This window comes from Nicotiana sylvestris, chromosome 2, assembly GCF_000393655.2.
Source record: "Nicotiana sylvestris chromosome 2, ASM39365v2, whole genome shotgun sequence".
NCBI classification, from domain to species: Eukaryota; Viridiplantae; Streptophyta; class Magnoliopsida; order Solanales; family Solanaceae; genus Nicotiana; species Nicotiana sylvestris.
Window position 1 is genome coordinate 115,635,052 of NC_091058.1, and position 25,416 is coordinate 115,660,467.

A 25,416-nucleotide genomic window follows, 5' to 3' on the forward strand; every position below is an offset into this window, starting at 1 on the left:
GATTGGCCAAAGCCTAAACATCAACTGCAAGAGGTCTCTCCCCAACTGGAACATATGCCAAACTCCCCATACTCACTGCCTTTCGGCTCAAAGCATCGGCCACCACATTGGCCTTTCTCAGATGGTACAATATAGTGATATCATAATCCTTAAGTAACTCCAACCATCTCTGTTGTCTCAAATTACGATCCTTTTGCTTGAACAAATGTTGAAGACTGTGACGATCAGTGAACACCTCACAAGATATGTCATACAAGTAATGCCTCCAAATCTTCAATGCGTGAACTATGGAATCCAACTCTAAATCATGAACAAAGTAGTTCTTCTCATGGGGCTTCAACTGACGAGAAGCATAAGCAATAACTCTACCCTCCTGCATCAATACACAACCAATTCCAACTCTCGAAGCATCACAATACATGGTATATGAACCTAAAGCTGATGGCAAAACTAACACTGGAGCTGTGGTTAAAGCTGTCTTGAGCTTCTTAAAGCTCTCCTCACACTCGTCTGACCATACAAATGAAGCACCCTTCTGAGTCAACTTGGTCAAGGGCGATGCAATAGATGAGAATTCCTGCACAAACCGGCGATAATAATCCGCCAAACCAAGAAAGTTGTGAATATGTGTGGCTGAGGACGGTCTGGGCCAACTCTGAATCGCCTCTATCTTCTTTGGATCAACCTAAATACCCTCGTTGGACACCACATTCCCCAAGAAAGCAACTGAACTGAGCCAAAATTCACACTTGGAAAATTTTGCATAAAGCTTCTCCTCTCTCAATCTCTGCAACATAACTCTCAAATGCTCCGCGTGCTCCTCTTGACTACGTGAATATACCAGAATATCATCAATAAAGACTATGACAAATGAGTCAAGATAAGGCCGGAACACATTATTCATCAAATGCATGAACGCTATTGGGGCATTGGTCAGCCCAAAAGACATCACCAAGAACTCATAATAACTATATCGGGTCATGAAAGCTGTCTTAAGAATATTCGATTCCCTAATCTTTAACTGGTGATAACCTGAACGGAGATCAATCTTGGAGAACACTCTCGCTCCTTGAAGCTGGTCGAATAAATCATCAATGCGAGGCAAAGGATACTTGTTCTTAATTGTTACCTTGTTCAATTGCCTATAATCAATGTACATCCTTATTGTGCCATCCTTCTTCTTCACAAATAGAACTGGCGCACCCCAGGTGACACACTAGGCGGAATGAACCTTTTATCAAGGAGTTCCTAAAGCTGCTCCTTTAATACCTTCAACTCCGTTGGTGCCATACGATACGGCGGAATAGAAATAGGCTGAGTGCCCGGCACTAGGTCAATACCGAAATCAATATCCATGTCCGGTGGCTTTCCCGGTAGGTCTGTAGGAAACACATCAGGAAAATCCCTCATAATTGGAACATAATCAATACTGGAGTCTCAGCTCCGACATCCCTCACAAAGGCTAGATACGAAAGACAACTCTTCCCAAACATATGCTGGGCTTTCAAGAATGAGATCACTCTACTAGGAACATAATCAGTCATACCTCGCCACTCAATTCGTGGCACACCCGGTATAGCCTATGTGACTGTCTTAGCATGATAGTCCAGAATAGCACAACACGGAGATAGCCAATCCATGCCAAAAATGACATCAAAATCCACCATACACAATAATAAAAGATCCACACGGGTCTCTAGACTACTAATAGCCACCACACACGACCGGTACATACGGTCTACAACAATAGTATCGCCCACCGGGGTAGATACATGAACAGGTAAAGCAAGAAACTCACGGGGCATAGCCAAATAACGAGCAAAGTATGATGACACATAACAAAAGGTGGAACCGGGATCAAATAATATAGAAGTATCTCGGTGGCATACTGAAACAATACCTGTAATGACAGCATCTGAAGCAATAGCATTAGGTCTGCCTGGAAGTGCATAGAAACGAGCCTGACCGCCACTTGATTGACCTCCCCCTCTGGGGCGACCCCTAGCTAACTGACCTCCACCCCTAGCTGGCTGGACGGGTGGTGATGAAGTAACCGGCGCTGAAGCCGATGACTGACCCCTCTATTGAGATGAACTCACAAGATGATGAGGGCACTGCCTCCACATGTGATCCATCTCACCACACTCATAACAACTCCCAGGTGCTAGAGAAGGGGACTGAAGGGAACCCCTCGCACCGGAGTGACTAGCAGATGCACTCGGCGCAGAAGAGCCCTCGACTAATGGAGCACGAGATGAACTCTTAGCTAGAAGGGCACTAAGTGATGACTGTCCCTGATGAGAATTGTGAGAACCATGACTCGATAACGCCCCACGATATCCTGGTGAGCTGGCTGAGCATGCTTGAATGGACGGCCTCTGTCGTGCTGAAACTAACCCCTCGAAGGAGTACCACTGTAACTACTAGATCCTCGAGGGCTCTTGGCCTCCCTCTCCTCGCGCTCCTAGTGACGAACAGACTCAATCTCACGGGCAATATCCATAACCTCCTCGAAAGTAGCACTAATCACCCTCTCCTTGGTCATGAGAATATGAAACTAATAAGTAAGGCCATACACAAACCTTCTAATCCTCTCTCTATCTGTCGGAACCATCCAAATAGCATGACAAGCTAACTTAGAGAACCTCATCTCGTACTGCGTCACAGTCATCTTTCCCTGACGCAACCACTCAAACTCCCTATGCAGCTCCTCTCTACGGGACTGTGGCACATACTTCTCCAGAAAGAGAACGGAGAACTGCTGCCAGGTAAGGGGTGTTGCACCAATAGGCCTACGCCTCTCAAAGCCCTCCCACCAAGTAAAGGAAGCTCCAGAAAACTGATAAGTAGTGAAAGTGACCCCACTGGTCTCCAGAATACCCGCTGTACAAAGCATCATCTAGCACTTACCTAAGAAACCCTGGGCATCCTTGCCCTGTGCACCACTAAAGGTCAGAGGCTGCAGTCTACCAAACCTCTCCAACCTACGTTGCTCATCCTCTGGCATAGCGGGAACTACATAGTCCTGAGCAACTACAACCGGCTGGGCTGGATGTGCCCCCGGCGTCTAAAGTCCCTGCACAACCTGCTCAAGTGTGCGAGCGGCAGAAGTTTGATTACCTTCCCCGACTTGAGAAGTAGTTGCGGATCCTCTGGCATAGCGGGAACTACATAGTCCTGAGCAACTACAACCGGCTGGGCTGGATGTGCCCCCGGCGTCTAAAGTCCCTGCACAACCTGCTCAAGTGTGCGAGCGGCAGAAGTTTGATTACCTTCCCCGACTTGAGAAGTAGTTGCGGTTGTACTGGATGAAACTGCCTGAGCTAGGCTAGTGCAAACTGATAAGATCTGAGCCAAGGCCTCCTGAAGACCCGGAATCATAATGGGCACAGCTGGTGCTAAGCTGGTGTTGCAGGAGCGTCCATAACTGGGACCTGATCCTGAACTGGGGCAGCTGGTGGATCTGTAGGTGATGCCCTAGCTGCACTTCCCCTACCACGACCGCGTCCTCGGCCTTTGGTGGCCACAGCCAGTGTCACTAGTGGTCATCCATCCTGACCGGTAGCACGTGTCCTCACCATCTATGAGAGAATAGAACAACAAAAGCTTAGTACTCGGATCAACAAGTCGCACGAAAAGAATTTCAAGAATATGAAGTTTCCTAAAGGTTCTACAACCTCTCAAGGATAAATACAGATGTCTCCGTACCGATCCGCGAGACTCTACTAAACCTGATCATGACTCATCAGTCCTATGTAACCTAGGCTCTAATACCAACTTGTCACGACCCTAACCCAGACCTGGTCGTGATGGCGCCTCTCGTGAAGACAAGGCCATCCGACACTTCCCATTTTCCAATTATTAATAGTTAAGCATTTAAGAAATGGTCTAAACGTGATAAATAAATCTGAAATAACCATGATAACATAAATACGCGAAAGAACACCCATACACAGAGCATTTATAAGTCATAATACAAATCCGCTAAGTCAATAGACTAGTACAACTATCTGAAAAGAGATAGAAGTGATAAAGGAGTAGAGACACAGGGCTGCAGACACCAACAACTACCTTGTGAACTCCGAATGTCCGCCTGAAGCTGGAGGGATCAGCACTCGGGAGCAGAACCAGCTACGCCTGAATCTGCACACAGGGTGCAGGGAGTAAAGTGAGTACTCCAACTCAGTGAGTAACAAATGTAAATAACGACTGAAAGTAAGAAAGCACTTAAGGCAAAAGGCGTTCTATAATGAAGTAGTAAAACAATTAAAATAGTAAACCAATGAAAGATAGATAAAAATTCTTTAACTCAAACGTAGTTTCATGAAAAGCCTTTTTCAATAATTAAGCAGGTAATTGACAGTCAATTATGAAAAATATAGAGGTTCGCCCCTCGGGCACAATATCAACAAATCCGCCCCTCAGGCAACATCTCAGAATAGCAATAGCCCCTCGGGCAATCACATAGAACAATACCAGCCCCTCGGTCTCAATATCACATCACAATGGGTACCCGCGCTCACTAGGGGTGTAAAGACTCCTGGAGGGGCCCTTTACAGCCCAAGCGCAATATCAAACCACCTCGTGGCATCATCACTAGGCCCTCGGCCTTAGATCAATCAAGCCACCTCGTGGCATACATATCTCGGGCCCTCGACCTCATAATCAGTATTAAATGTTTCCTTACAACATAGGCTCTCAGCCTTACTCAGTCAAAAATCCTCACAAGCCACTCGGGCAGTAGTAAAACATGTTTCTCAGCCCAAAAATATCATTTAAAAGATCATGTAAGTGTTAAAATAGAATAGACATGACTGAGTATGAAAAACAGTGAAATATAACATGACTGAGTTCAAGTATAAAGTCAAAACAGTGAGGAAATACCAGTAAAAATCCCCGAAGGGTTCAAATAGTTGGCACAAGGCTCAAATATGGCATTCAGCCCAAATAATGATGATGCCAAATAGATTTCAGTCAAATACGCGGTAATATCATCAGTCGGGAAGGACCAAGTCACAATCCCCAATAGTGCACGACCCCACGCTCTTCATCAAGCATGTGTCTCACCTCAATATAGCACTACGATGTGCAATCTAGGGTTTCAAACCCTCAAAACATCATTTACAATCATTACTCACCTCGAACCGGTCAAGTCTCTAGCTCGCGATGCCTTTGTCCCTCGAATCGGTCTCCACTCACGTCGAATCTCTCCAAAATCAGAATGAGGACGTCAAAATATGCTAAGGGAACGAAGCCCAAGCGAAAACAATCAATAAACAGCACAAATCCCGAAATTACTAAAACCCGACCCCGGGGCCACATCTCAGAATTCAATAATATTTACATTAATAGATTCCTTATCTCCCCAGGAGTTCATACATATCAAAAGTTCTCAAATCCGACCCCAAATGGTCCTTCAAATCCCCGATTAAAGGTCTATGTTTCCAACCCCTAGTTTCCCCATTTTTTACCCTTAATTTCCATGATTTCTAGCTCTAATTCATGTAATAATATCATAGGAACAAGTTTTAGGTCCAAATTCCTTACATCAATGAAGTTCCCTTGAAATCCCTCTTTCAAATAGCCCAAAAAGCTCTCAAGCCAAATTCAAAAATTGTGAAATAGCTCAAATTCGCGAAATGAAATAACTTATATGTTCAACCCAGACCTTTTCGCATCTGCGGCACAATACCCGCTTCTGCGATACCGTATTTGCGGTTAAATCCTCCGCTTCTGTGGAAATCACTTATCCAGTCTTAATCGCATCTGCGACCACACTTCCGCATCTGCGACATCGCAGATGCGGTCACCTTACCACTTTTGCGGTCTCTGCTCACTTGACCCTTTTTCGCTTCTGCGATGGATCTCCCGAACGTGCGGCGCCGCACCTGCAGTTCCCAATCCGCAGCTGCGAAAATACCAGAAGCAGCAATTCAGCAGCTGCAACAACAATTCAAACTTTCCGTCAACCATCCAAAATCTTCCCGAGGCCCCCGGGACCTCAACCAAAAGTAGAAACATATCCTAATACCTTATTCGAACTTGTTTCAATATCAAAACACCTCAAACAACATCAAATCACCCAAAACACATCAGATTCAAGCCAAACTTTCTAACATCTTCCGAATTTTGCTTTCGATCAAAACCCCAACCAAACCACATTCGAATGACCTTAAATTTGCACACACATTCCAAATGTCACAATGGAACTACTGCAACTCTCGGAATTCCATTCCGACCCTTGTATCAAAATCTCTCCTACCAACTAGCAATCGCCAAAATATCAACTTTGCAAATTCAAGCCTAAATCTACTTCGGACCTCCAAAACCCATTCTGATCGTACTCCTAAGTCCCAAATCACCTCCCGAAGCTAACCGAACCCCCAGAACTCACATCCAAGCCCTCTAACATAGAAGTCAATATCCGGTTGACTTTTCCAACTTAAACTTCCTTAAAGGAGACTAAGTGTCTCAAATCTTAACAAAATCATTCCGGATTCGATCCGACCAACCCGATACCACAAAACACGGATGAACAAAGTATAAAGAAGCAGGAATAGGGAATGTAGAGCAGTAATTCATAAGACGACTGGTCGGGTCGTCACAAGTGGATAGTTACCCTTTTGATAATGCGCCATATTTTGACATCATAAGATTTTGTATATATTTCCATTCGCACTTTCTAGTGAGAAAAGTGTGTTCCATTGAAATATGGTGGCCTGACTTATGACGTTCCTTCTTGAAACAGTACTCCGACAATTACTTGAAGCAAAAAGTGTAAGACTAGCTCTAATACCAATTGAAAGTACAATTGGGGGGGGGGAGGGGATTGTCTATTTTAATTTTAGTATTATAAGTAGTTGACTAGTTATTAGTTAGTCAACTAGAGATAAGAACAAAATAATAGTAGTGCAAAAATAAAATGCAGGAAATAAAGACACCCGAATTTTATACTGGTTCGGATTCAATGTGAATCCTACTCCAGTCCTCTTAGGTTGCAAGGGTGATCTCTTTCAGTGTTTGAGGTTTCTCGAGTACAGAATGGTTAATGTAGCTTTACACCAATAGCTTAATCTCTATGTTATTTTTCTCTTCTTGATACAATGCCTCACCAGTGTTTGTCTCTTTTTCTTCTCTCACTAATTACACATCAGATCTAAAAAGAACTACAATGCTTGTTTGGAGTAGAAAAAGGAGTGATAATGGTTCGTTCAAAGTATAACTTCTTCAAGCCTGGAGCAGATGTATATATACTTCGTGAGGCCTTCTGAACCTGTGAATCTTGAGAGATTGTAAACCCAGGGGAGTTAATCCTTGAAAGGAATCATAAATTGATTCTTTCCAATAATAAAGACAAGTTTCTGTTGATCTTCCTTGATTTTTGGTCTTGACAGGCTGTTCATCTGCTGCGCATATCTTTTTCGTTACTTGAGTGATCACTGCTGGATCCCTTGATTTTGGGCTTCAACAATCTCCAGTGTATCACTTTGCAATCTTATTTTTCTTTGATTTAGGACCTTCCTATAATAGCTTCTGACAATCATCTATCAAATCATTGATTGATTCTTTTCTGAATCTCCGCTGCTTCTTCCTTTTTCATCTCTAAACATTGATACTTTTTCCTTTATTCTTCTGGAGCTTCATTAACAGATAGTGTTTCCTTAATTCATACTTGAATGATAGGGCTTCTTGATTCCTTTGTTTTATCTCTTGTGATCCTGCACCAAATATAATATATTATTTTTATCATTAAAATTCATATTTAACAATTTTCTGTTTTTGAACCCAAACTACTAACAATTAGTTAACAAGCAGAAGCAGAAAGCTTCCTCCAGGACCCTTCCCTTTACCCATAATCGGAAACCTCCACTTGCAAGGAAATCAACTTCATAAATCGCTTCCCAAACTTGCCAATTTTCATGGTCCAATTATGCGTCTTATGCTAAGTCAAATAACTACTGTGGTTATTTCTTCTTCAGACATGGCTTAATAAGTGATCCAAAAGCAAGATCTAGCCTTCTCTAGTAGTAGGTCAATTCCTAATACAGTAGAGATGGAAAACTTGCACATGTTCTCAGTTGTTTGGCTTCCTGTTGCCCCTCAATGGAGAAGTCTCCAGAAAATCTTGAATTCTCACATCTTTTTGTGAAAAGGTGTAAGAATTGTGTGACTCGTACTTTTAATCACTTGACTAGTATCTGGGCACGCACGTGGCACGTGTGGCCCCATATCAGTAAATAAATACAAAATTTTAAAAATTATATAAATATTATTAGATGATGTGTTTGAGTTTTAAAATAAAAGTTAACAAAAATATAAATTCCCTTAACTGACGAATATTTATTCACTTCCTTGTTATATAATATAAGTGAAAGTATATATAAAAAGCTAAAGCTAATTCATGTGAAAGAATATATGATATTCAGATGATAAAAATTCTCTCATTCAAGATGATTGAAATATCCCAGGAAACCTGAAAAGATTAACTTAAATAAAATTAGTTTTATAACATTAGTGAAAGTACATATAACTCGAGGCATAGACTTTGCTATTTAGATGACCAAATCGCATTCAAAATAATTGAAATATCCTAAGAACCTAGCAGCTTGTTTGGTTGGTTGTCGTGTACCATTTCATAATGTATTGTATTGTATTTGTTGGCCCAAGTAAAGGTGAGTTTTGAAGACTGACAAAGGAACTCAGACATGGACCAAGTCCATCCTAGTGAAGCACAGATATGGTCAACTCAAGTATGTGAGATGTACATGAAAGAGATAAATCTAACTTACCAAAAGTGATATCTCCTGATCATGATCGAAAAGGTTGCATATTGGATAAGGAGAAAGACTCCTTACACAAAGAGAACACGGCTTAAGAGAAGGATAGAGTTAGAGGATGAGATCAACTAGAACTCTTCCACCAAGGAAGAGTAGCATTAGAATTCTAGTTAATCTCTATTTACTAACTCCATAAATATCAATGTTGTTCTCTTTTACAGGTAATGCACATAAGTAGAAGTTAGACGTTAATTGAGAGCAAAATAGCAAGGCAATTTTGCTAGCAGTTCATGTGTGATTCAAGCGTGCAATCCTGAAGCTACTTGAACCAGATAGAAGAACCAGTTCCAAGTGTTTGTCTTTTATTCTAGTTCAATTGTAGTAGGTGATTTTATATTGTACCTTTCAGCTTTATCTTGAAGCAATTGTATTAGGTACTCAGAGTTTTCAAGTTAGAGTTAACTTGAAGTTGCCACAACAGTTGAGCATGTGTGCTACAACGGGATTAGAGTTAATCCTAGGTTTACAAAAGAGTTTTTGTAAATGCAGTTTTTGACTCAATGATTTTAGTTGAAAGTTTGGGAAAATCCTACTGGAAGGTAGGTCGTGGTTTTTTCACCTTTTGGGCCCGGTGTTTTCCACGTAAAATCTCTATGTTCTTTAATTTGTGTACTTATTATTCCGCAACAATAGTAGTTGGAACACATAGAAGAACCCGATCCTTTTATAATCAGGTTAAACGAAAAATTGGGCACCACACAAATCACCCTTCCTCTTGTGTGGTATTGAAGTATAAAACATCAGTATTGTACTGTATCGTTTTTATATAAATAATATTTTGATAGATTGTATTGTTTGTCGTTGTTTCATGATGTCATGCACCAACAATATGGAAAAAAAACTTGCATTTATTATAAAGAAAAAGTAAGGTGCGAGATAGAATTATTATATAAAAAGGTAGATAAAAGATTAAATAGAATTATTTATAATAAGAAAGGGCAAGATGTGAGAAAAAAATAAGGTAATGACGCGACCACACCAAATCGTTCGTTCCGTAAAATGGTACTTTTCATTATTACGCAACGATGTATTTAACGATACAATACAATAAAATTTAAGTGACAATCAAAATAAATATTGTATTTAAAGAAATAATACGATACAATCGAACATGTAACAACCATCCAAACAAGTTGTACGAAGATGAAATTGAAATCAAATAAATTATATTACGTAAGAGAAACTACATATAATTTGAGTAATAGATCATATATGCTATTTAGGTGATCAAATTCGTAATTCAAAATGATAATTCACAGTCTGAATAATTTATTGCTACATTCTAACAAGAAAAGAAAACAAAGATGGATAGTTAAACTATAATTATTTGCACACCAAATAAAATAAAGTAAGACAAAAAAAAATAACTACATTTCAAATATGAATAACATTGAACAAAGTAAAGTGTTAGATAAATAGTTAGTACAAAAGAACTCTTTCGCTTTTGGATCTTATACTAAGGACGAGAAAAGGTTAGCGTCAAAACCAACCCTTGATCCACCATTAGAGAGCTTCAAGATATACAAGAGAAGCTCTGATGAGCAACAGTGAAGAAGATTCTAGAGAGAAAAGGAATTTTTCATTAATTGAAATATTAGAATAATGTACAAAGAGGAGTATATCTAAACTAATATATCACACTAATTAATAGGTGCCAACTAACTAATACACACGTGCTAAATCACCAGGTGGAATATCTAGAAGAGTACACCTTAAATAGCTAACTATACAACAACATTAACTATTTATCTCTACACTCCCTCTCAAGTTGAGAATGAAAAATGTTTTTCATTCCCAACTTGGATACTAGAACTGCATGTTGACGATGCCCCAATGCCTTTATCAGAATATCAGTCGGTTGCTCCTGAGTGGCTATGTGTGCAGTTCTTATTAACCCTTATTGTATATTCTCTCTGATGAAATGACAATCAATGTCAATATGTTTTGTTCTCTCATGGTATATGGGATTTGTAGCAATCTGCAGAGCAGCTTTGTTGTCACAATATAAATCCATGGCAGCTTGACATTCACTCCTAGCTCTTTCATCAACCCATTCAGCCATATTAGCTTAGCTACAGTTTGTGCTACGCTTCTATATTCTTCTTCAGCTGAACTCCTGGATATGGTGCTTTGTTTCTTGTCTTTTCATGAAATTAGTGCGGTTCCCAGCTTAGCACAAAGCCTGTAATTTATTTCCAGGACATAGGGCAAGAGGCCCAATCAGAGTCACAGAATGCCTTTATCTTTTCTTAACCTCTGCTTGACATTAACAACCCAAGACCTGGCTGTTTCTTTATGTACTTCACTATATGCAAAGTTGTTTCATAATGAGATGTCTTTAGTGCATGCATGAATTGACTCAGGCATTGCACTGCATATGCAATGTCTGGCCTAGTTAACAAGTATAATGACTTGTCAATGAGTCTCTGAAAGCTATTTTTGTCCTTCAATGGTTCATCAGTAACAGTTCTCTACACATACTCATCATATTTTATACTTGTTAGCTCCAGGTTTTGTTCCATAAGGGTGTCCTTAGGCTTTAAACCTGATTGTCCTGCTTCTGATATCATCTCTAGAGCATACTTCCTTTGAGACATTAGGATGCCTTCTTCAAACTTGGCAAATTCCATCCTAGAAAGTACCTAAGCTCTCCAAGATCTTTCAATTTGAAGCTTTTATGTAGGACACTTTTAGCTTGATGTATCTCTTCCAAGTCATTACATGTGACAAGTAAGTCATCTACATAGACAATAATGAGCACAAAATTGTTGTTAGTAGTCTTAGTGAATAGGGAATAATCATGTCTGCTCTGCTGAAAACCAGAGGATAGCAAGGCTTGTGTTAGCTTCACTTACTATTGTTTGGAGGCCTGTTTCAAACCATATAAAGATTTGTGTAGTGTGCATACCTTATGCTCCCCCTAACTACCAAATTCCTGAGGAAGAGTCATGTAAACCTCCTCAGAAAGATCACCATTCAGAAAAACATTATGGATATCCATTTGATACACAGGCTAGTACCTAAGGGCAACAATGGCCATAACAATCCTCACTGTGGTCATCTTGGCCACATGGGAAAAAGTATCATGGAAGTCAATGTCTTCTTGTTGTGTATACCCCTTAGCAACTAGTCTAGATTTGAACCTTTCCACAGAGCCATCAGCATTATACTTGATTTTGTTGACCCATTTGCAATCTATGGGCACCTTACCAGGTGGAAAATCAACCACATCCCAAGTATGATTTTGTTCTAAATTATGACGACCCGGCCAGTCATCTCATGAGTTACCTCTCCATTTCTCTCATTTCTGCTTCTTTATATCTTGTTATCCATGTTCTGTGGTATCGGGTTCGTCGGATCGAATCCGGAATAATTTTGGTAAGGTTTGAGACACTTAATCTCTTTTAAGGAAGTTTAAGTTGGAAAAGTCAACCGGATGTTCACTTATGTATTAGAGGGCTCAGATGTGAGTTTTGATAGTTCAGTTAGCTTCGGGTGGTTATTTGTGTCTTGGAGCGTGATCGGAATGAATTTTGGAGGTCCGTAGTAGATTTAGGCTTGAATTGACAAAGTTGATATTTTGGCGATTTCCGGTTGGTAGGCGAGATTTTGATATAGGGGTCGGAATGGAATTCCAAGAGTTGTAGTAGTTTCGTGGTGTCATTTGGGATGTGTGTGCAAAATTTCTGGTCATTCGGACGTGGATTGGTTGGGTTTTTGATCGAATGCATAATTTGGAAGATTTTAGAGGTTTGGCTTGAATCCGATGTGTTTTGGGTGATTTGATGTTATTTGAGGTGTTTTGATGATTGGAACAAGTTTGAATAAGGAATTAGGATATGTTTGTGCTTTTGGTTGAGGTTCCGGGGTCCTCGGGGTGATTTCGGGTGGTTAACGGAGAAGTTGAGATGTTATTGCAGCTGCTGAAAATGCTGCTTCTGGTGTTTTTGCACCTGCGGTTAGGGGACTACAGGTGCGGAGCTGCACGTGCGGAAGTGGAGCCGTAGAAGCAGATTTGGGAGAAAGTGTATGGAACCGCAGATGCAGTAGTTTGACTGCACCTGCAGAGTCGTAGGTGCTGAGAGTTGACCGCAGATGCGGATTTAACCCATTAAGTGATTTTCGCAGAAGCGGAGGAAAAACCGTATATGCGGTTCCGCAGAAGCGGCTATTGTGCCGCAGATGCGCAACAACTGGGCAGAACATATAAGTTATTTCATTTCACAAATTTGAACTATTTTACCATTTTTGACTTCGACTTGGGAGCTTTTTGGGTGATTTGAGAGAGGGATTTCAAGAGAACTTCATTGAAGTAAGGAATTTGGACCTAAAATTCATTCTTATGCTATTATTTCATGGATTAGAGCTAGAAATTTTGGAAATCAAAGGTTAAAATTGGGGAAACTAGGGCTTGGGAATTTAGGCCTTTAATTGAGGATTTGAAGGACCATTTGAGGTCGGATTTCAGAACTTTTGATATGTATGAACTCGTGCGGAGGTAAGGAACCTATAGATGTAAAAATTATTGAATTTCGAGACGTGGGCCCGGGGTCGAGTTTTGGTAATTTCGGGATTTGTGCCCTTTATTGATTGTTTTCACATGGGCTTTGTTCCCTTAGCATATTTTGACGTCCTCGTTCTGATTTTAGATAGATTCGACGCGTGTGGAGGCCGATTCGAGGGGCAAAGGAATTGTGAGCTAAAGATATAGCCGGTTCGAGGTGAGTAATGATTGTAAATGATGTTCTGAGGGTTTGAAACCCCGAATTGCACATCGTAGTGTTGTAATAAGGTGAGGCACACACTTGATGACAAGCGTGGGGTCATGCACTATTGGAGATAGTGACTTTCCATCCCGATTGATGATTTTACCATGTATTTGATTGAAATTTTTTTGCTATCATCATTATTTGGGTTGAATGCCATATTTGGGCTTCGTGCCAACTGTTTGAACCCTTCGGGGATTTTTAGTGATATTTCCTAACTGTTTGACTTTATATATTTGAACTCAGTCATGCTATTTTCCCACTGTTTTCATACTCAGTCATGTTTACTCAGTTTTATTACTTAAATGATATTTTAAATGATGTTTGGGCTGAGAAACACTATTTTACTATTGCCCGAGGGGCTTGTAAGGATTTTGACTGAGTAAGGTCGAGAGACTATGTAGTGAGGAAACACTGATATTGATTTGAGGCCGAGGGCCTGAGATATGCATGCCATGAGGTGGCTTGATTGATATGAGGCCGAGGACTTAGTGATGATTCCACGAGGTGGCTTGATATTGTGCTTGGGCCGTAAGGGGCCCCTTGATGAGTCTGCACAACCCCAGTGAGCGCGGGTACGCATTGTGATGTGAGATTGAGCCCGAGGGGCTAGTACTGTTCTGAGATGTTGCCCGAGGGGCGGATTTGTTGATATTTTTCCTGAGGGGCGAACTTCTATTTGTTTACTTTACCTTAATTGCTCTCCAATTACCTATTTTCTTGTTGAAAAAAGATTTTACTTAACTTTCACTAGTTTATTGCTTTTAAATGATTTTACTTCTTCATTATAGAATGCCTTGTGCCTTATGTGTTTTCTTACTTTCAGTTGTTATTTACATTTGTTACTCACTGAGTTGGAGTACTCACTTTACTCCCTGCATACTGTGTGTAGATTTAGGTGTAGCTGGTCCTGCTCATGATTGCTGATTCATTCCAGCTTCAGGCGGATCTCGAAGAGTCTTTAGGTAGCTATTGGAATTCGCATCCTGGAGCTCCTCCCTATCTCTTTTCCTTATATCCTTAGTTCAGTGTTAAACTCTGTAGTTACATTTGAGTATTCAGTGTTGTTAGATGCGCGTGACTTGTGACATCCCGGTTAGGGTTGTGTTAGGTTGTACTTCCTTACTTTATTGATATTATCCGCTACTTAGTATTGATAAATCATGTTTTAGACTGCTTTTATGTTGTTTAACTATTTAAAAGGTCAATTGGGTTTAAATTGGTTGGCCTTGTCTTCACGGGAGGCACCATCACGATCGGGTCTGGGTTTAGGGTCATGACAAGTTGGTATCAGAGCCTAAGTTACATAGGTATCACGAGTCATGAGTAGGTTTAGTAGAGTCTCGCGGATCGGTACGGAGACGCCTGTATTTATCCTCGAGAGGCTGTAGAACCTTTAGGAAAAACTTCATACCCTTGAAATTCTTGTCGTGCGAATTTGTTGATCCGAGCACTAAACTTTTGTTGTTCTATTCTCTCACAGATGGTGAGGACACGCACTACCGGCCAGGGTGGACGACCACCAGTACCACCGGTTGTGGCCACCAGAGGCCGAGGATGCGGTCGTGGTCATAGTAGGGGCAGAGTAGCTAGGGCAACACCTGCAGATCCACCAGCTGCCCAGTTTAGGATCAGGTCCTAGTTATAGACTCTCCTGCAGGACTAGCTTAGGCACTAACTGTGCCCATTGTGATTCTGGGTCTTCAGGAGGCCTTGGCTCATATCTTATCAGTTTGCACTGGCCTAACTCAGGCGGTTACAGCCACTACAGCCGCAACTACTTCTCAGGCCGGGGGAGGCAATCAGACTCCCGCCGCTCACACACCTGAGCAAGTCGTGCAGGGACTTCAGACGTCGGGGGCACATCCAGCCGAGCCGGTTGCAGCTGCTCAGGACTATGTAGTTCCTGCTATACCGGAGGATGAGCGGCATGGATTGGAGAGGTTTGGTAGGCCTCAGCCTCCGACCTTCAGTGGTGTAGAGGGCGAGGATGCCCAAGGTTTCTTAGATAAGTGCCAAAAGATGACTTGTACAGCGGGTATTCTGGAGACTAGCGGGTTGCTTTCACTACCTATCAATTTTTGGGAGCTGCCTTTACTTGGTAAGAGGCTTTTGAGAGGCGTAGGCCTATTGGTGCAGCACCCCTTACCTGGCATCAGTTTTCCATTCTTTTTCTGGAGAAGTATGTGCCACAGTCCCGCAGAGAAAAACAGCGTAGGGAGTTTGAGTGGTTGCATCAGGGAGAGATGACTATGACGCAGTACGAGATGAGGTTCTCCGAGTTAGATCGTCATGCTATTTGGATGGTTCCGATAGATAGATATAGGATTAGGAGGTTTGTGGATGGCCTTACTTATCAGCTTCGTATTCTCATGACCAAGGAGAGGGTTATTGGTGCTACTTTCGAGGAGGTTGTGGATATTGCCCATGAGATTGAGTCTGTTCGTCGCCAGGAGAGTGAGGAGAGGGCGGCCAATAGGCCTCGAGGATCTGGTAGTTATAGTATTACTCCTTTGAGGGGTCAGTTTCAGCACGGCAGAGGCCGTCCATTAGGCATGCTCAGCCAGCTCGCCCAGGTTATCGTGGGGCGTCATCGGGTCATAGTTTTCACAGTTCTCATCAGGGCCAGTCATCACTTAATGCCCTTCCAGCTTAGAGTTCGTCTCGTGCTCCATCAGTTCAGGACTCTTCTATGCCGAGTGCATCTGCTAATCACTCCGGTGCGAGGGGTTCCCTTCAGTCCCCTTCTCCAACACCTAGGAGTTGTTATGAGTGTGGTGAGATGGGTCATATGTGGAGGCACTGCCCTCATCGTCTTGCGATTTCATCTCAGCAGAGGGGTCAGACATCGGCTTCAGTGCCAGTTACTTCACCACTACCCGCCCAGCCAGCTAGGGGTGGAGGTCAGTCGGCTAGGGGTCGCCTTAGAGGGGAAGGTCGATTAGGTGGCGGTCAGGCCCGTTTCTATGCACTTCCAGGTAGACCCGATGTTATTACTTCAGATGCTATCATTACAGGTATTGTTTCAGTATTCCACCGAGATGCCTCTATATTATTTGATCTTGGTTCCACCTTTTTATGTGTCATCATACTTTGCTCATTATTTGGGTACGCCCCGTGAGTTTCTTATTTCACCTGTTCATGTATCTACCCCGATGGGTGATACTGTTGTTGTATACCATATGTACCGGTCGTGTGTGGTGGCTATTGGGGGTCTATAGACCTGTGTGGATCTTTTATTATTGTGTATAGTGTATTTCGATGTCATTTTGGGCATGGATTGGCTATCTCCGTGTAGTTCTATTTTGGACTGTCATGCTAAGACAGTCACATTGGCTATACCGGGTGTGCCACAGACTGAGTGGCGTGGTGTGACTGATTATGTTCCCAGTAGAGTGATCTCATTCTTGAAAGCCCAGCATATGGTTGGGAAGGGTTGTTTTTCGTATCTAGCTTTTGTGAGGGATGTCGGAGCTGAGACTCCAAGTATTGATTATGTTCCAGTTATGAGGGATTTTCCCGATGTGTTTCCTACAGACTTGTCGGGTATGCCACCGGACAGGGATATTGATTTCTGTATTGACCTGGTGTCGGGCATTTAGCCCATTTCTATTCCGTTGTATTGTATGGCACCAGCGGAGTTGAAGGAATTAAAGGAGTAGCTTCAGGAACTCCTTGATAAAGGGTTCATTTGGCCTAGTGTGTCACCTTGGGGTGCGCCGGTTCTATTTGTGAAGAAGAAGGATGGCACAATGAGGATGTGCATTGATTATAGGAAATTGAACAAGGTAACAATTAAGAACAAGTATCCTTTGCCTCGCATTGATGATTTATTCGACCAGCTTCAGGGAGCGAGAGTGTTCTCCAAGATTGATCTCCTTTCAGGTTATCACCAGTTGAAGATCAGGGACTCGAATATTCTTAAGACAACTTTCAGGACCCGATATTGTCATTATGTGTTCTTGGTGATGTCTTTTGGGCTGACCAATGCCCCAGCAGCGTTCATCCATTTGATGAATAGTGTGTTCCGACCTTATCTTGACTCGTTTGTCATAGTCTTCATTGATGATATTCTGGTATATTCGCGTAGTCAGGAGGAGCACGCGGGGAATTTGAGAGTTGTGTTGTAGAGATTGAGAGAGGAGAAGCTTTGTGCGAAATTCTCCAAGTGTGAGTTTTGGCTCAGTTTAGTGGCTTTCTTGGGGCACGTGGTGTCCAGCGAGGGTATTCAGGTTAATCCGAAGAAGATAGAGGCAGTTCAGAGTTGGCCCAGACCATCCTCAGCCACGGAGATTTGCAACTTTCTTGGTTTGGCAGGTTATTATCGCCGTTTTGTTCAGGATTCTCATCTATCGCATCGCCCTTGACCAAGTTGACTCAGAAGGGTGCTTCATTTGTATGGTCGGACGAGTATGAGGAGAACTTTCAAAAGCTCAAGATAGCTTTTACCACAACTCCAGTGTTGGTGTTTCCATTAGCTTCAGGTTCATATACCGTGTATTGTGATGCTTCGAGAGTTGGGATTGTTTGTTTATTGATGCCGAAGGGTAGAGTTATTGCTTTTTCTTCTCGTCAATTGAAGCCTCATGAGAAGAACTATCCCGTTCATGATTTGGACTTGACTGTCATAGTTCACGCATTGAAGATTTGGAGGCATTACTTGTATGGCGTATCTTGTGAGGTGTTCACTGATCATCGCAGTCTTTAGCATTTGTTCAAGCAAAAGGATCTTAATTTGAGACAGCGGAGATGGTTGGAGTTGCTTAAGGATTATGATATCACTATATTGTACCATCTGGGAAAGGCCAATGTGGTGGCCGATGCCTTGAGCCGAAAGGTAGTGAGTATGGGGATTTTGGCATATATTCTAATTGGGGAGAGACCTATTGTAGTTGACATTCAGGCCTTGGCCAATCGGTTCGTGAGGCTAGATATTTCGGAGCCCAGTCGGGTATTGGCTGTGTGGTTTCTTGGTCTTCCTTATATGATCCCATCAGAGAGCGCCAGTATGATGATCCACACCTGCTTGTCCTTAAGGACAGAGTTCAGCATGACCATTTGTGTGCCCAAAGTGGATGGGCTTCGGGAGTTGATTCTGGAAGAGGCCCATAGCTCGCGGTATTCCATTCATTCGGGTATCGCAAAGATGTATCAGGATTTGAGGCAGCACTACTGGTGGAGAAGAATGAAGAAAGATATTGTGGGATTTGTAGCTCGGTGTCTCAATTGTCAGCAGGTGAAATATGAGCATCGGAGACTGGGTGGCTTGCTTCAGCAGATGGATATTCCTGAGTGGAAGTGGGAGAGTATCACTATGGACTTTGTAGTAGGACTTCCACAAACTTTGAGGAAGTTCGATGTTATTTGGGTGATTATGGATTGACTGACCAAATACGTGCACTTCATTCCTGTGTATACTACCTATTCTTCAAAGCGGTTGGCAGAGATCTATATCTGGGAGATTGTTCGTTTGCATGGTGTCCTAGTTTCCATCATTTTAGATAGGGGCACTCAGTTTACTTCGCAATTTTGGAGGTCTGTACAGCGAGAGGTGGGTACTCAGGTTGAGTTGAGCATAGCTTTTCACCCTCAAACGAACGAGTAGTCCGAGCGCACTATTCTGATATTGGAGGACATGTTGCATGCTTGTGTCATTGATTTCGGAGGGTCATGGGATCAGTTCCTACCGCTTGCGGAGTTTGCTTATAACAACAGCTACCAGTTGAGTATTCAGATGGTTCCATATAAGGCTTTGTATGGGAGGCGGTGTAGATCTCTAGTTGTTTGGTTCGAGCCCGGCGAGGCTAGGCTATTGGGGACAAATTTGGTTGAGAATGCTTTGGAGAAGGTGAAGGTGATTCAGGAGAGTCTTCATATAGCGCAGTCGAGGCAAAAGAGTTATGCTGACAAGAAGGTTTGAGATGTGTCCTACATGGTTGGTGAGAAGGTTATGTTGAAGGTTTCGCCCATGAAGGGTATTATGAGATTTGGAAAGAAAGGGAAATTGAGTCCGCGGTTCATTGGGCCTTTTGAGGTGCTTCGAAGGATTGGGGGTGGCTTATGAGCTTGCTTTGCCACCCAGCTTGTCGAGTGTGCATCCGGTATTTCATGTTTCTATGCCCCAGAAGTATATTGGGGATCTGTATCATGTTCTGAATTTCAACACGGTTCAGTTGGATGATGATTTGACCTATAATGTGGAGCAGTAGCTATTTTGGGTCATCAGGTTTGAAAGTTGAGGTCGAAGGATATAGCTTCAGTGAAAGTGTAGTGGAGAGGTCGGCCCATGGAGGAGGCTACCTGGGAGACCGAGCGGGAGATGCGGAGCAGATGTCCTCACCTGTTTGAGGCTTTAGGTATGTTTCTTGATTCGTTCGCGGACGAACATTTGTTTAAGTTGGGGAGGATGTGACGACCCGACCAGTCGTCTCATGAGTTACCGCTCTGTTTCTCCCATTTCTACTTCTTTTTGCCTTGTTATCCGTATTTTGTGGTATCAGGTTGGTCGGATCGAATCCGGAATGATTTTTGTAAGGTTTGAGACACTTAGTCTCTTTTAAGGAAGTTTAAGTTGGAAAAGTCAATCGGATGTTGACTTATATGTTAGAGGGCTCGGATGTGAGTTTCGATGGTTCTGTTAGCTTCGGGAGGTGATTTGTGACTTAGGAGCGCGATCAGAATGAATTTTGGAGGTTCGTAGTATATTTAGGCTTGAATTGACGAAGTTGATATTTTGATGATTTCCGGTTGGTAGGCGAGATTTTGATATAGGGGTCGGAATGGAATTCCAAGAGTTACAGTAGTTTCGTGGTGTCATTTGGGATGTGTGTGCAAAATTTCAGGTTATTCGGACATCGTTTGGTTGGGTTTTTGATCGAAAGCGTAAATTGGAAGATTTTAGAACGTTTGGATAAGGCATTAGGATATGTTTGTGCTTTTAGTTGAGGTCCCAGGGGCCTCGGGGTGATTTCGGGTGGTTAACGGAGAAGTTGAGATGTTATTACAGCTGCTGAAAATGTTGCTTCTAGTGTTTTCGCACCTGCGGTTTGGGGACCGCAGGTGCGGCGCCGCACCTGCGGAAGTGGAGCCGTAGAAGCGGATTTGGGAGAAAGTGTCAGGAACCGTAAATGCGGTAGTTTGACCGCACCTACGGAGTTGCAGGTGCGGAGAGTTGACTGCAGATGCAGATTTGGCCAATTAAGTAATTTTTGCAGAAGCAGAGGAAAACCCGTATATGCGGTACCGCAAAAGCGGCTATTGTGCCGCATATGTGGAACAACTGGGCAGAACATATAAGTTATTTCATTTCGCGAATTTAAGTTATTTCACCATTTTTGACTTCGGCTTGGGAGCTTTTTGGGCGATTTGAGAGAGGGATTTCAAGAGAACTTCATTTATGTAAGGAATTTGGACCTAAAACTCATTCCTATGCTATTATTTCATGGATTAGAGCTAGAAATTTTGGAAATCAAAGGTTAAAATTGGGGAAACTAGGGCTTGGGAATTTAGGCCTTTAATTGAGGATTTGAAGGACCATTTGAGGTCGGATTTCAGAACTTTTGATATGTATGAACTCGTGGGGAGGTAAGGAACCTATTGATGTAAAAATTATTGAATTCTGAGACGTGGGACCGGGGGTCGGGTTTTGATAATTTTGGGATTTGTGCCCTTTATTGATTGTTTTCGCATGGGCTTCATTCCCTTAGCATATTTTGACGTCCTCATTCTGATTTTGGATAGATTCGACGTGCGTGGAGGTCGATTCGAGGGTCAAAGGCGTTGCGAGCTAGAAATTTAGCCGGTTCAAGGTGAGTAATGAATGTAAATGATGTTCTGAGGGTTTGACACCATGGATTGCACATCGTAGTGCTATATTGAGGTGAGGCACACGCTTGATGGCGAGTGTGGGGTCGTGCACTATTGGGGATTGTGACTTGGTCCGTCCTGATTGATGATTTTACCACGTATTTGATTGAAAACTGTTTGCTATCATCATTATTTGGGTTGAATGCCATATTTGGGCTTCATGCCAACTGTTTGAACCCTTCGGGGCTTTTTACTGATACTTCCTCACTGATTGATTTTGTATTTGAACTCGGTCATGCTATTTTCCCACTGTTTTCATACTCAGCCATGTATACTCAGTTTTATTACTTAAATGATATTTTAAATGATGTTTGGGCTGAGAAACACTAATTTACTATTGCTTGAGGGGCTTGTGAGGATTTTGATTGAGTAAGGCCGAGGGCCTATGTTGTGAGAAAACACTGATATTGATTTGAGGACGAGGGCCTGAGATATGTATGCCACGAGGTGGCTTGATTGATATGAGGCCGAGGGGCTAGTGATGATGCCACGAGGTGGCTTGATATTGCGCTTGGGCTGTAAGGGGCCTCTCCAGGAGTTTGCACACCCCCAGTGAGCGCGGGTACCCATTGTGATGTGAGATTGAGCCCGAGGGGCTAGTACTGTTCTGAGATGTTGCCCGAGGTGCGGATTTGTTGATATTGTACCCCGAGGGGAGAACTTCTATTTGTTTACTTTACCTTAATTGCTCGTCAATTACCTATTTTCTTGTTGAAAAAAGATTTTACTTAACTTTCACTAGTTTATTGATTTTAAATGATTTTACTTCTTCACTATAGAATTCCTTGTGCCTTACGTGTTTTCTTACTTTCAATCGTTATTTACATTTGTTACTCACTGAGTTGGAGTACTCACTTTACTCGTTACACCCTGTGTGTAGATTCAGGCGTAGCTGGTCCCGCTCACGAGTGCTGATTCATTCCAGCTTCAGGCGGATCTCGAGGAGTCTTTAGGTAGCTATTGGTGTTCGTAGCCCGGAGCTTCTCCCTGTCTCTTTTCCTTATATCCTTAGTTCAGTGTTAAACTCTGTAGTTACATTTGAGTATTCTGTGTTGTTAGATGCTCGTGACTTGTGACACCCTGGTTAGGGCTGTGTTGGGTTGTACTTCCGCACTTTATTGATATTATACGCTACTTAGTATTGCTAAATCATGTTTTAGACTGCTTTTATGTTGTTTAACTATTTAAAAGGTGAATTGGGTTTAAATTGGCTGGCCTTGTCTTCACGAGAGGTACCATCACGATCGGGTCCGGGTTTAGGGTCGTGACATAAAGCTTCGATCTCAAACTTCATAGCCTTAATCAACCTATCATCTTTAATGGCTTGAGAGTAAGAAGTAGGTTTAGTATCAACTAAGAAAGAAGTAAGAAAGGAATGAAAATGAGTAGGAAGATAAGATTAGGAAGCAAAGTGATGAATAGGATAAAGGCAGAAAGAAGAGGCTGAAGGTAAAGGAGGGTGAATGTAATCAGTCAGCCATATAGAAGGCTTAAGTGTTCTACCAGATTTTCTGGGCAGCAAAGAATCAATAGGTGTAATGACCCAAAAGGTCATCTTCTATTTTAGAAGTCGAATCCGTGTTCCGAGGCCTTAAAAACCTCATTTTATCTCTTCTTGATTTGCATGCGCAGTTCGGGCGCAATTCCGGAAAGCCTTTATGTGAAAATTTGAGAAAATAATAATTTTTGCCTTTAAAAGTTAATTTTAGTTGACTTTGGTCAAAATTTTGAGTAAACTGCTCCGGACCCATGTTTTGACTGTCTCGTAGGGTCCGTAGTAAAATGTGAGACCTGAGCGTATGTCCGGAATCGAATTCCGAGGTTCCAAGCCCGAGAAACTGAAATTAATAAATTTATCTCTTTAGTATCGGGCCTGTATTTTGGTTTCTGAGACAGGTACAGGTTTAATATGATAATTACATCATGTCTGTAAAATTTGGTGAAAACGGAGTTTAGTTGATGAGAATTGGACCCTTGGTTGAGAAAATAGAGTTTTGAAACTATCTTGAAAATTTCATGTAATTTAGTGCTAAATTCATAGTTCTAGGTGTTATTTTTGCAATTTAATTGCATGAGCAAGTTCTTATGATGTATTAAGACTTGTGTGCATGTTTGGTTTGGAGCCCCGAGGGCTCGGGTGAGTTTTAGATAGGCTACGGAGTGATTTTAGAACTTAGAAATTTGTTGGTGTCTGTAGCGGGCCTCTGATCTCGCAATTGTGAGATCAGGCTTCACAAATGCGAACAAAACAGGCATGGAAATTGCGAGGTATTGATTGCAATTGAGAAGAAAGCGGGCCAATAGAGTTCGCAAATGCGAATAGATCTTCGCAATTGCGAATGGGGTCTGGGGAAGGGCATGTTCGCAAATGCGAACATTTACTCGCATTTGCGAGGAATAGTATTCGCAAATGCAACACTTTCTTTGCATTTGCGAAGGCAATAGGACTGTGAAGGGCTTCACATTTGTGATGGCTCATTCGCATTTGCGAATCTCACGTCGCAAATGCGACATCTGAAGTTGTTCAAAACATAAGTTAGACGGGATTTTCTCCCATTCTTCACATTTTTCAAATCCTAGAACCCTAGAGGCGATTCTCCCAAGACCAATTCTTCCTTAAAACTTTGGTAAGTGATCCTAACCCTTTTTTTTCAATTTCCCATCTCATTTCGTGAATTTTCAACCAAAAATATCTAAGATTTCTATGCTAGAAATTGGGGGTTTGGGTAGAATTAGGGATTTTTATAAATTAGGAATTTAGATCTCAATTTGGGGTCTGATTCCAAAACCAATTGTATATTTGGGCTCGTGGGTGAATGGGTGAATAGGTTTTGGTCCGAACCTCGAGTTTTGACCAAGTGAGCTCGGGGTCGGTTTTTTGACTTTTTGGGGAAAATGGTGGGAAATCTATAATTATGCATTGGAAATGATTTCATTAGCATTTATTGATGTTATTAAGTAATTATGACTAGATACGAGTGGATTGGTTGTGGAATCGAGAGGTAAAGCGGTAATTAAGCTTTGAAATACTCGTTGGCTTGAGGTAAGTGTTGGTCTAACTTTGACTTGAGGGATTAGGGATCCCCAACTTATTTGCTATGTGAAATTCTATGTGTGTCGCGTATAGGTGTGGTGACGAGTACCTATGCGCCGCCAAATTACCTGTTTAGCATGTTCCCTTCCCCATTTTCTAATACATTATTTTCCTGTCTTAACTACTACTTGCTTATTGATGCTTCCATGTCTAATTGTTTCTTGTTAAATGTGGTTTTCTTTATTGAAGGTATTAATTGTTCTGTAGTGTCACTATATTACATTGTTGGTTTAATTTGGTTTATTGGTGCTTCATGGTACACTTTGGTTGGTCTTGCCGTGTAGTATTAACTGTTGAAGTTTCATAACTGTATAGACCTCCCGTTGTTATGATTTGAGGTATAAATGTTGTGAGGGTTTGAGCTAAACTGTGAAATACTTGTCTCTTATTTTGTGATTTATACTGATATGGTGGGATCTGTTGCATGCCACAACAGGAGGAATAAGGGTGAAATGTGATTGTCTGGTAGGATCGGGTTGCGTGCCGCAACAAGGAGTAATAAGGGTGGACAGGTGGGATCGGGTCTCACACCGCAATAGGAGAAATAAGGGTAATATATTGAAGAGTAATAAGGATGGACTGGTGGGATCAGGTTGCACGCTGAAACAAAGAGTAATAAAGGTGAATGTTCATATTGTTATTGATTATATAGTGGGATCGAGATGCCCGCCGCATCATTTGTTGTTTATGTTTTCTTCATCTGCTGAGATTCATTATTGTGGTGTTGAAACTCTCTTAAGGATTGGTTATAGTTGAGTATTGGTAGAACGACTGGGTTCCATATTTATTAAATGCAAGTTATTATCCTATTTCATTCTCTATCTTCTTTTTGGCTTATTATAAACTATTGCAG

General features: G+C 42.0%; 1 protein-coding gene across 1 annotated transcript; it reads right to left on the reverse strand.

Annotated features, from left to right (window-relative positions):
* Positions 1–11,086: 11,086 nt before the first annotated feature.
* LOC138885448 (uncharacterized mitochondrial protein AtMg00810-like) lies at positions 11,087–11,838 on the reverse strand. Its single transcript, XM_070166399.1, has 3 exons — positions 11,766–11,838; positions 11,443–11,576; positions 11,087–11,308 (listed from the first exon to the last, which is right to left on the reverse strand). Exons 1-3 carry the CDS (start codon positions 11,836–11,838, stop codon positions 11,087–11,089), a joined length of 429 nt encoding a protein of 142 aa, XP_070022500.1.
* Positions 11,839–25,416: the final 13,578 nt, after the last annotated feature.